Genomic DNA, 13,415 nt, shown 5'->3' on the forward strand with positions numbered 1-13,415 from the left:
CTTCAGGTTTATATAGAAAGGATGGTTGTATAAATTTCAGAGGGTGGCTCGTTGGATTGGTAATCAGAAGTTCTTGTGTCTGTTTTGAGATTCAGAGTGATCGGGATGGTGGATACCCCCCCCCCCTCGTACTTACCCGAAATGTATCTGGTAGAAATTTTGAGATGGCCATTTGTTGTCGTAGAAACTTCGAAAAAAGATCTTTCGATTGAAAATTGAAAGGGCTGGTACCCTCTTTATTAGTCAAAGTGGATTGGAGGGCCACAATTCCCCCCCCCATGCCCACCAATTCCCAAAATAAATCTGATCGAAATTTTGATATAGCCATTTTGTTCAGCGTAGTTGAAAGGTCTGGAAGTTACGTCTTTGACAACCTTCATACCTTCTCAAGACCAGAGCATAAATTGCACTTTACTGAAAAAATGGATGTGGATTGTCAGTTTAGTATACATATACTGATATATATTACTTAAAGTGTTAATAATTTTATTTATTAGAGTTAAAGAAGCTAAATTATTTTAAACATATTTTATATATTTAAATAAGACAATAAATAACCGAATTAAACACAAGACGAACAAAAATTACCTTGAGCAGGACTGACAACCCCCATGCCTTCTAGAGACCAGAACATAATTTGCACTTTACTGAAACAAAAACATTTCAAATGTTTTCACTTTGTTTTTACGTATTTAAAATTTTTTTACTAGATATTAGAAGGGGGAAGTCCTCCCCCTTGCACTCCTATTACAGTGCGAGTGCCTGGTGCCCGTTTAAAGAGTAACAAAAGATTGGAGGGCAAGCAGCCCTTCTCTAAAGTCCATTCATTTTCCAAGCGCATCCAGTCTAAATTTTGGGACAGCCATTTTGTTCAGCATAGTTGAACAATCCAGCAACAATGCCTGTGGGGAAATTACGCATGTCAACCCCCACAATTATGCAATTGGCTCATTATGCTTTAGAACTAAATGTTGCTTTAAAATAAATCAAAAGGCATTGATTTATTTTAAAATAAACCAATGTAGGAATATATCGTGAGCAACTGGGGGTATTAAGTTGAAACTTTTGAAGATACTGCTATTACTACTTCTGCTCTTAGAATTTGAATAAATAAAAAGAGTGCAAGGGTATCCAGGTTGTCAAAGAATATAGATAGAATCTTTTGGGAATGATAGTAAGTTTCATGTTTCAGGTCAACTTCAAAAGCCATAAAATTAAATTTAAAAATACTGTTTGTGTCAGGATTAAAAATTGTTGAAAAAGTTTCTCCAACATACAAATAGCAACCTATTATATTTGTATATTTGTATGTTGGAGAAACTTTTTCAACAATATTTAATCCTGACACAAACAGTATTTTTTAATTTAATTTTATGGCCTCTGAAGTTGACCTGAAACATGAAACTTACTATGATTCACAAAAGATTCTATCTATATTCTTTGCACAACCTGGATACACTTGCACTTTTTTTTATTTATTCAAGTTTCTACGACAACATTGACTATAAAAAACCTTACATTCCCCGAGGTCAAAATTCATTGGAGGGCAACTAACCCCCCTCTCACGCCCACGATTTCCCCCAAAATATCCAATCAAAATTTTGAGATAACCATATATTTATGGCTATCTCAAGAGGTTTTAAAAATATCTTTTCCATACCATCCAAAAGGTAAGAATCTTGTTACTTTTTTAGAGGTTTCGGCAGTTTCTTTTTCCAAGGCCGTATTCTGGGGTGGGTTACCCGGTTTGAACCCCCCCCCCCCGAAATTTTTGACCGAGTTGAAAATAAGTCGAAAATTAGTAAAAACCTAGGTAAAAATCAGTAAGAAAAATCAGAAAAAGACTTTTTCTCATGAAGACTAGTCAAATATTACTTGTAAATTGTACAAGCAAGTCAGGAACAAATAGCCAAATTACCCGTTGTCTACTGTAGCCATTAATCCTCTCCTTGATTTTTAGCAATTATATTTACTCAAGTTCAATATATATATATATATATATATATATATATATATATATATATATATATATATATATATATATATATATATATATATATATATATATATATATATATATATATATATATATATATATATATATATATATATATATATATATATATATATATATATATATATATATATATATATATATATATATATATATATATATATATATATATATATATATATATATATATATATATATATATATATATATATATATATATATATATATATATATATATATATATATATATATATATATATATATATATATATAGTTTTTCAGTTTTTTCAGTAAAGTACAAATCATTTTCTGGGTTTTAGAAGGCATAGGGTTTAGAACCCTACTCAGATTAATTTCTGCTCGTTTTGAGTTTGACTTATTTTATTTTCTGTTTCTTTTGGGTTTCATTTATTTATTGATACTGATTTGTGGTAGTTGTATGTTTGGTAGATTATTTGATTCTATTTTTATTCATTTTTGGTTTAATTTAGTTCTTTACTTTTTTTGAAAAACTTTTTTTTGTCCGAAAAGTTTTTTTTGATTAATTACATGCAAATGAGTGATTTTCCTTGTTTTTCAAGGTGGAAGGGGCAAAAAGTTTCCTGTATGGCGTTTTCGGCAATGGCAATTCCAGTGGTACACTTTTTGTTTAGATCTTATTCCATTTTCAAGGGGTTTCAGGCTATTATTTAAAATTTTCATAAGTTTGTCTTAAAAATAACATAATACTATTACGACTAACCGAAATAATAGTTAAAATTCTTGAATCAGCTGCAAATAGCCATTTCTTCCAACTAGAGTTTTTTAACAAACATTACCTTAGCAGTTTTTTACCTTAATATTAAGACTTAACTTTACATATGGCTTAACTTAAATATACAGGATTAGATTAATCTTCCACAGGAGTACTTATGGTAAGTGCAGTACTGGTAGGAGTAACTGTTTCACACTGTAAACTAGTTTATTAATGCAACTAAATTTCATGATTAACATTTAATAGTGGCTACTTAAATTGTTCCTTTAAAGGTACCTGAATTTATCGGGAGTCACAAGGCTTAGATACATAAGATATTTGCTACAGAAATTTGCTATCACAAGCCCCAAAGAGTCGAATTCATTTCGGAATCAATAAATAAAAACATGACAGACAAAAGTCATTGAAACCCCGAAGGCTAAAAGACTGGCAAAAACACCGAAATTTGAATTATCAGAGCGAAAAATAATTCGTTAGTGTTGGGGTTCCACCCCTGTTTTTTTTTTCCTTTCAGATAAATGAACTGTTTTCGTTTTGTTAATTACATTTGCTTATAGTATAATTTCAAAAGACAGGTTAAATTCTCGTTGCTAAGTTAGAGGCGTCGCAATAAGTAAGCTTTGAAGTAAGTTCTATTTTGGACTTCCTGGTTTAGAGTCATTGAAAGATAAAGCTAAGAGGTAGAAATGGTTTTGAATGGGGATTGAGATGATTGGCTGGGCCAAGCAAAGGTCCATCCCTATGAAAAGTTGCTGTACCTATTATAATAATATTTTTTTAGTCTGCGTTTAGACCCCGTTCGGGGAGATATATTTTTGTGGGATTATTGTGACCCTTTTGGAAGAATACAAGTAAGGTATCTTCTACAGACTGTGTACTAGTTTCCGTAACCCAGGCAGGGTAGGAATAGAGCTACGAGATACCGTCATTATTATATTGACAGGGGGGTTTGTTACCTCCAAGGAGAGAGTTAGAGATTTTCTAGCCGTAACCCAAGGCGGGTACACTTGGCTTTAGAAAGTGGCCATTTGACCACTCGATCGCGTTATCATACCCTGGGACAGAGTATACTGTAAATCGGGTAGTACCAAACCCGATATTTGCAGAACTGGTGTGGTAGACGCGGGAATCACATAATATTTTGGGGCCGGGGCTTTCCCCTCCAATAAGTGGTGACACCCGTATATTACCACGCCAGTGGCGTTGTGGCCTACCGGTATAACACTGGTAACTAAAAATACCCCGAACATTGGAGGCAGCAAGAAAAGGTCCTATCAGTTAAACTGATAGTAAATAAATTTCACCTTTTCGAAGAGACTAGTTGAGTTAGCCTACATAGTGATAGTAGCCTTTTGTGGTTACATATAAAGAGAAAAAAATACGAAATCAATAAATATAATTGTGAAGATCTATTATGGGCTTTGCCTTGTTAGATAATAATTGAAACACTTACCAATCAATATATCGCACAACTAATTATTCAGAAAAAATATAAGGCTAATGACATACATAAATTTTTCGCGAGAGACCGGAAGTTACATGGATAAAAGAATTTTCATTTAGAATGAAGAGGTAATTTAAGCTAATGAAATTTTGAAATTATGTCGGACAGAGATGAGATTAACTCAAGACCGAGAAGGGCGAGTGAAGTCCATAGAAAAAGTAGGAAAATAGAAAGAAAGGCAAATATGGAGGCCTTTGAGGGAGAGCACCGAGGATATAAGGAAAAAATGCAGGCTGAGAAAGATGAAATTAGATAGAATAGAAAAGAGGACGAAAGGGCTAGAGTACCCTATAAAAAAAGAGACAATACGGATAGAGAACGAACAGATTCAGAAAATGAATTAAGAAGAAATAATGACAGACGGAATCAAAGTAGTCCGAGTGGAAGGAGTAGTGTTGAATCGAAATCCAGCAGGAGCTCGCAAAAAAGCACTCAAATAGATATGACACAACAACTATTAAATTTCATGGAGAAAGAAAGAGAGAGAGAGAGACAGGAAAGAGGGAAAGATAGAATAGAAAGAGAAAGGGAGAATATTTAGAGAACGAAAAGAAGAGGCAGATAGGGAGGATAGAAGAGAACTAATGAAAATAATTGCAGGGAAAAATTTTCAAACGTATAAGAGAACCGAATGGGTTAGAAAAATATACAACTTCGCTGACTACGAGGGAAGGTGGACCGGCCCATAAAAACCGAACTTTCGAAGGAAAGTTTAGTTTGGCTAGCCGATACTTACCTCATACGTTGGTACATCTATTAACAAAAGCTGTCTTCGGTTTTGTAATACAAAGACGGGGTCTATACACCACAATTCCAGCGAAAACAAACGTTTCCACAGCAATCCAGTCCCTCTCCATAGCCAATTCAGACCAGTTTCTATTTTGAACTAAATACCTTATAATTCCTTAACTCTCAATGAGTGGGGAGGAGGGAGGGATTATGTACCAACGTATGAGGTAAGTATCGGCTAGCCAAACTGAGCTTTCATTCGAAAGTTCGGTTTTGGCGTCGCCATTACCTCATACGTTGGTACATCTATTAACAAAAGCTTAGATTCCAACCGATTTGGCGGTGGGTTCATAAATCAACTAATACAAAATATTAGTTTCAAACTCAAATATTCAAATGTATAAACTATAAAATTGTCTGAACCGCATCGAAATGTAGAGCATCGGTTCGATCTTCTGTTTCATGAAAGTAGTGTTGTCTGGCAGAAGACTCCAAAGACCAGCCACCAGTACTCATTATATCAGCAAGCGGTACTGATTTTGATAGCGCCCACGACGCCGCCATGGATCTTGTGTCGTGTGTTTTCTTTTTTCTACACTCTTATTTTGCTGCCTCATATGCCATAGTTATGGCCTGCTTTATCCAAGAAGAAATGGTTCCAGCTGCCACCTCTCGTGGTGCTGTTTTAGAAAAAGGAATGAAGAACCTTTTTCTCCCTTTCCTGACCGCCACGTTAGCTGTTCGCTGTGCGTAGGCCCATAGTATTTTCACTGGACGCAAAGCTGGATCTACATCTAGCGCGGGAAGAAGGATAGGAGAAGGTTTCTCCTGAGGCTTCACGATTTCAGGTCTAAACGAAGGGAGAAACCTGAGAGTAACTGAATTATCCGAAAATTGTGCTGTACTGAAAGACAAGGCATGTATTTCACTCCTTCGACGACCAGGTGCGATGATAGTAATGAATACCGTCTTAAGAGTAACATCCTTCATATCAATATTCCACAAGTCAAGAAATCGTGAAGTTTTAAAATACCTTAGAACAAGGCCACGACCCCAGGCAGGAATATCATGATGTGTCCGCGGTGACTCGTGCCAAAATTCTGTATCATTTTCGTCAAAAAAAGTATCTTTGCTGATATTTGTTCCTGTAGCTAGAGCTAGCGTTCTGCATATTGCTGTTTTATAACCTTCTATCGTTGATGGTGCGAGGTTTCGACCAGTCTTTAGATATATCATGAATTCTGCAACTGTCTGAGTACTGGTTGCGAGAGGATTAATCTTCCTTCCACTACACCAACCTACGAACACTTGCCATTTTATATTGAACAATTCAATGGTAGATCGTCGCTGGACCGGGCAATTGCACGGGCTGATTTTTAGATCACTCTCTCTTTTCGAGTCCACGCTCGATATCTTCCAGTCGTGTAAATTTAGATTCCTTAGTGCTGGGTGGCGAAGTCGATCCTGCTGGAGGAGATCTGACTAATCTCCGTGGGGTATATGCAAGTCTACTATCAGGCTGAGAAGATTCGTGTATCAAGCTTAACGAGGCTCTCGCGGAGTAATTAGCATAATAGATAGACTTCTGGCAGTCCATACTCTTTTGACAGGGCTCTGATGACACTCTCGTTGAGACTCCATTCCGTGGGCAGACCTTTTCCTTCTCGTGACAGTGTGCCGGCTACTAGATTGAGTGACCCGGCGATGTGTCTTGCCTTCAAGTGAACGTTCAGGGTCATCGTAATCTCGAAGAGCTTTATGGGTTCCTCCTCTAGGGAGAAAGAACGGGTTCCGCCCTCTTTGTTTATGTAATTGACTACAGTCGAGTTGTCCGTCGCTACCATGACTACCTCGTTTCTTAGCTCCTCCGCAAAGGCTTTGATTGTGTTGGCTAAGGCTTTCATCTCGAGGCAATTTATATGAAGAGATTTCTCCTCTGCAGACCATGTCCCCGAAGTGTCTTGATGTGGGTCCTCTAGATAGCGACCCCGCCCGTAGGTTGAGTGGTCGGTGCATATTGTTTGGGAAATAATAGGGGGTTTGAGAGGAAGGCCTTGACTCAGCCAATCTTTGTTCAGCCACTGTGAAAATGCCTCTTTCATCTCTGTCGTAATTAGGATGTTTAAATCTATGTTGCTCCAAGACTTTTCCCACAATCTGAGCATTAGTAACTGACATTTCCTGAGATATAGTCTGTTGAAAGGAATTACTCTTGAGCCCGCATTGATGAGTCTAATCAGCTTCATCAGTTGCCTTATTGAGGCATTCGATTTTTCCAGAGCTGCCTTGATTGCATGTATCAAGTTCTTAATCTTTTCCGGGGTTGGGTCCACCTTCTTTACCTCCTGGTCTACCAGAAAACCCGAGAAATATGATCCGTCGCACAGGTTGCAATTCTGATTTCTCGCTCAGCATGAACCCGAGTCTGTGCAGGAGAGTCATCTGATTTCTCGCTCAGCATGAACTCAAGTCTGAGCTGGAGAATCATAATGGTCTTTGCATTGTTCTTTACTAATGACTTTTGGTAATTTTACAGAATTTATTTGTTCATGTAAGCACGCCAGTGGATGGTTTGAAGATGGGCATAGCTCATGATGGCACTTTGAACTGATATATTTTTTTTTTAAAGGGAACCCTAACCTCATTCTGTGAGTTAGGTCCTTAAAGTTGGCGGAAAACATGAAATACTTTCCAGAGATAATAATTTTGAGTATGCTCTAGAAAGAATATTTGAAAGATGATGCTGACATCTATTAACATAATCCAAGAACTTTGTTAGTTTTTGAGATAGTGTCAGGAGAGACGTTCTCTGCCTTTAACATCTTTATGACACTACCTAAAATGAGATCACTGTATGATAGCATGCTCAGAGTCACTCGTGTAGAAGAATATAAGGCCAAGAATGACTTACTGTCAACTGATATGAACTTTATGTCCTCTACTTATCCAGTTGATGGTACCAAAATGAACTTTGGGTTTATGCATGGTGCCTGTGAAGCTGAATATGCGTCTTAACATTTGTAAGCTCTCTCTCAGTCCGGGATGCCGAAAGGGTCAAAGAAGTACTACGTTTTCAACGATATTTTCTTCAATATTCTAAGTATATACTGTTATCCAGCTAGCATAATATATTTGTAATTGGACGCTGGAAGTAAATCAACTCTAATCACCAGAAAAACTTACCACATGCCACACCAGACCTATAGGTTAGCGCTGTAGTCGTTACAATACTATGCAATGACGGTACGTACGTCCAAGGCGTCGTGACCTTATATAATGGTGGTCTGTATTCCCAAAGCATTATGACCTTATGTAATGATGGTCTGTGCTCCCAGGGCGTTATGACCTTATGTAATGGTGGCCTGTACACCCAAGGTGTTATTATCTTATGTAATGCCGGTCTGTACGCCCAAGGCGTTATGACCTTATTTAATGACGGTCTGTACACCCAAGGTGATTTGACCTTATGCAATGACCTCATATACACCCAAGGTGTTGTGACCCTATGTAATGACGGTCTGTACACCCAAGGTGTTATGAACTTATGTAATGGTAGTCTGTACACCCAATGGTGTTATGACCTTGTGGAATTCCGGTCTGTACGCCCAAGGCGTTATGACCTTATAATGACGGCCTGTATACCCTTTATGTAAAGAGTAATATACCATCCCAAAAATATTGGGTTTAATACACCCAAACGATTAAAATACAAATAATTACAAATAAGACACAAAAAATCACTTCTGTAATATTCTGTTTATGATTTCTGCGTACCATCAGGGTTGCCAGCTGCCAATATCTAAAAAGGGGTAAAAACTGAGGAAAAGGGGGAAACTTTACTCAAAGAGTGAAAGTCCGTGCATTCGCTCGGCCCGGTATGTCGAGAGGATCAAAGGAATTATCACGTTCTAAGAGTGGCTTATTCTTTGTTGTTGACTGCAGTTCTTCTGAGCGCTGCTTGATGAAGTTTTTCAGCATTGGGGAGAAAGGTAACGTGATAAGCTGTTTTTTCTTGAATTGGTCAATTGCTAAAACCAGCTTTGCCACCGAGCGAGGCTGTTGGACGGTAATGGTAGGCCTGGGGCAAATGGTGTCACCCAGTACTTCGTATACAAGGTCCAGCGACTCTGCCAAAGAGACCATGTCATCTGTTCCGGGATCGGTGCCTAATTTTAACCAACTATAAAATCTTTATAATTAGATGCTGGGCCTAATCTGAGCTGCAATCTCTAGACCAGCTTATCCCTTACCAGAAGGCCTATAATGCCATAGGCGTTATAACCTTCTGTAATGGTGGTCTGTACGCCCTAGGCGTTATGACCTTATGTAATGACGGCCTATACGCCCTAGGCATTATGACCTTATATAATGACAGACTGTATGCCCTAGGCGTTATGACCCTATGTTATGACGGCCTATACGCCATAGGCGTTATGACCTTATGTAATGACGGCCTATACGCCCTAGGCGTTATGACCTTATATAATAACGGCCTCTACGCCTTAGGCGTTATGACCTTATGTTATGACGGCCTATACGCCCTAGGCGTTATGACCTTATGTAATGACGGCCTGTACGCCCTAGGCGTTATGACCTTATGTAAACTTATAAAATATAAACCTATGAAAGGTATTATCCATACCCAAATACTGGATTTACCGCAGCTAAACCATTAAAATACAAATAATTATTTGGCCTACTAAACACCAGGCCTAGAATAAAAGTCTTGATTCAGTCTCCCAAGTGAAAACATCTTTTTTGGATTTCTTGAACTTTAAAGCGTGCTCTCAACCAGTATTAATTCATTTGCTTTGAACTTGACCTAGTTTCTTGATGTTCATTAATTCACTGCCTGAACTTGAATTTAATTCAGTGACTTAGTTTGGAATAAATAACAGTCGACTTTTGGAGAATTGACCTGAACTTCCAGTTTCAGTGTTTGCCGTTAATCGTTATTTTGTTGCTGTTCGAATCCCAGGGATTATTGTTTTTTCGTGCTATTTACCAACAAATTATCATACTATTGATTCGGATTTTGATTTCAATTTTGCATGTTTAGAATTATCGCAATGTGTGGCGAAAGTTCCATCAGATTTCCAGTGGCTTATTTGCGGGGATTTTAACTGCAACATTGCTATCTCTGATGTCCGCTCCTCCACTCTTTTATCTTTGTTTTCGGTTTTTACTATAGTTTCAAAAGATGCGGATTTTACGTATGCCCATAATTCTGGTTCTTGCTCTAATCTAGACCATGTGTTGGTCTCAAATGCAGCGTTATTACCACAGCCTGTTCATGTTGGATTGGATATGCCTATTAGTGACCATTTTTACATTTCTTTTCATTTAAATATTCAAATTTCATCTTTTAAAATTATCCATCGTTCTAGTCAAATTGTAAATAAAATGATCTGGGATCGGGAAAAAATGTGCAAATATCATGAAGAATCAGATGCACTTTTAGCTAAAATAATTGTAAATTATTCTAAGGATGTTGATCAAATTGATATTGATCTATTTTAACCTTGAAATTGTTCATAGTTTAAAAGTCGGGGCTAATAAAGCATTTAGAACTGATTCTTTCCGTCGTGGATCTCGTGTTTTAGGTTGGAACCTTAACCCGATTTTAAAGCAAAGCCAAAAGAATACATCTCAAGCTTGTTACCTTTGGAATTGCGCGGGAAAACCACGATCTGGACCATTTTAGGATGGTATGCTAATAATCGTGGGCTCAGGGGGCGCGGACAGGCTATGAATTTTTCTTTACTCCTCTAATTAAACTTTGCAATCATAAAGAGAACTGATAGCAGCAATACAGTTAGGACTTTATAGCTATTCATAGTAGCTTTTTTTTCGTTTTCAATTTTGGATTTTGCCTATTTCATGTTTTTGTTTGCTCTTTAGTTTTCATGGAAGGTTCCTTATTCTTAAAACTAAACATAAGGCCTTTAGAGGAGCTACTTTCAGAACGAGGCCTTACAGGATGCAAGTCCATAAATTTACATATTCACTAATAATAACAAACCGATGCAGAAATTTTCAAAATTTTAAAACATACGTTTCTAAGAGTTTCTAATAAAAAGCGTAAAAATAGAAATTATTAAAATAACAATTTACTAATTCAGAACTAAGCCGCTTTCATTTTACACCTAAAAAAATAAAGAAGAACTATGGGTAGAGTGACATCTTGTTTGAAAGTTCCAAGTTGTTACAGGAAATTGGGAACTATTTTTTTTAACTTTCCATTTATTTTTTCTAATCGTCCATTTTGAAGATTTATCTTAAGAGAGGAGTTCTATACTATGATTGATATCAGAGATCAAAATAATTTTAAAGGAAATAGTTTACACAGTGGGTTTAGCTGCTCAGGTATTGGCCTTTTGTATATTACTTAAGTTGACTGTTTCTCTTCTTTTCTTGTTCCTCTTTTTGTTTCTCCTTTGACTTTCTTTCCAAAGGTTTCTTCAAACGTAAAAATATTATCTTCACCGCAATTTTCAATTCTAGTATTCAGTTTTAAAATAATTTCATTTTATTTTGCCTCTTCTTGGAGGGCATCGTCAATTTCAACACAAAACTGGAATTTTGGTTAAGGTCTATTTATACCAGAACGTTTGGTTGTGTTCCGTTTAAGGATGAAGCCTTTTTGCAAATTTAAGTTTTCTTGAGGATATTGTTAGCCTTATGATTAATTAAATAAAGAAACTCAGCTTACGGAAATACCGAGAAAACTAGTCTCGTTCATGGCTGAATGTATTTCATTTCCAATAACTTTGTCGTTGTAATTAAAATCTTCCAATAGGATCCCTTTCTTAGCTAATCTTTCTGCACTTTTGTTTAACGCTGAAATAGACATATTTACAAATTAGAAAGTAATAAATGCCATCTTTTGTGTTGCCACATATACTGATTTAAAATTTTTGATGGTATGTTATTCGACCTTAAAGTAGGCTGAAACTACAAAAGCAATGATTCTTTTAGAAATTAAAAGGTTAGGAAACTAAACATTCTAAATATAAACAAAAAATTGCTAGGTAAAATTAAATAAATAACCAATTAGCCTCAACTTTAAGAACCTAATTATATTTTACTTGCTTTGTTTTTGTTTTAAATGCTTTTCTTTCCGTATTTATGCATGATTCACATTTGCAATATTTAGAATAAATCCAACAATGATGCTTATTTGATTACTCCAACTTCAAAACAAATGTTCTAACTTAATTGGCATTTCGTTTGCCAATAGTAGTGTGCTATATACAGGTCCCCCCCAAGCGTGATTTACAGAAGATATAGCCTTATTTGGGTTCGGTACTTATCCAATTTATATTGCAGTTCACCCTCAAGACTATTTTATACTAGACTAACAACTTAAGGCATTCAATATATTCTATAAACCGACCAATACATTATTTATTCCGACCATTTATTCTGTAATACAGACAAGAATTTGACCTACATATTAGACCGACACAGAGACATGTAAACACGCGATCAGAGGACAGGCAATTTGTATCTATTTTTAAGATTGATTTGAAGTTAAAACTTTTCTCCATTGACATGAGAAAAAAGGGTTCATTTATTCTGTATTTGCGATAGGAATTAATCAATTTTCTTAGTTGGGTTGCGCTAGCGATCGGCTCAAAGTATTGAAATTTTTTTTACTTACCAACAAAAGGTAAATCTGAGCGAATTATGACACCCTTAAGAGATACATTTTTTTTTTTTGAGGGGTGTCTTGACAATAATTATTTAAATTTCCGAAGAGAGTGAAATCTGAGGGGATGCAGACTGCAAGCCAATACCGTTTGAAAAAGATTACATAGTATTGGGGATATTCATAAATTCGAAATTAATAAAGTCATAAATGTATTTTAAGCCGTATTTTGTTTCCATTCAACATCATTTTATAGGGCCTCTCGGCAATGATTGAAATTGCCAAAAATTTATTTTCACATAAAGCTTCTGTTAATAAAACCACAATTGATGGATTTGTTGTTTTTTTTTCAGAGGAAAATGCGAAAAATCGATTTTCCTTGTTGCTCAAGGCATTCTTAGGGTTTATAATTCTATAGGACTACAGTTCTTAAGGTTTTCAGATATGCTGATTCAAATGGTTCAGTTTTTATTTTCATTTCACACCATTATCTATGGCTCTCTCGGAAATGTTTTAAATTGCCACAAATTTATTTTTGCAAAAAACTTCTATTAATAAGAGTGTATGTGTATATGTGTGTGTGTGTGTGTGTGTGTGTGTGTGTGTGTGTGTGTGTATCTGTATGTGTGTATGGGTGTGTATATATGTGTGTGTTTGTATATATGTGTGTGTATGTATGTCTATGTGTATGTGTTTATGTGTGTGTTTATGTGTGTGTGTGTGTGTGTGTGTGTGTGTGTGTGTGTGTGTGTGTGTGTGTGTG

The 13,415-nt window shown here is 36.2% G+C and overlaps 1 protein-coding gene across 1 annotated transcript in view; it reads right to left on the minus strand.

Annotated features, from left to right (window-relative positions):
• The window catches only part of LOC148945242 (gamma-aminobutyric acid type B receptor subunit 1-like), a 171,171-nt gene that overhangs the window by 57,697 nt on the left and 100,059 nt on the right, over positions 1-13,415 (minus strand). Inside the window, exon 7 of the mRNA XM_089098983.1 lies at positions 11,714-11,841. Within this exon, the coding sequence (XP_088955109.1) occupies positions 11,714-11,841 (128 nt within the window). The remainder of the gene's footprint in view (positions 1-11,713; positions 11,842-13,415) is intronic.

The sequence above is a fragment of the Artemia sp. Qi Xiang Cuo genome, chromosome 13 (assembly GCF_049724085.1).
Source record: "Artemia sp. Qi Xiang Cuo chromosome 13, ASM4972408v1, whole genome shotgun sequence".
Lineage (NCBI taxonomy): Eukaryota > Metazoa > Arthropoda > Branchiopoda > Anostraca > Artemiidae > Artemia > Artemia sp. Qi Xiang Cuo.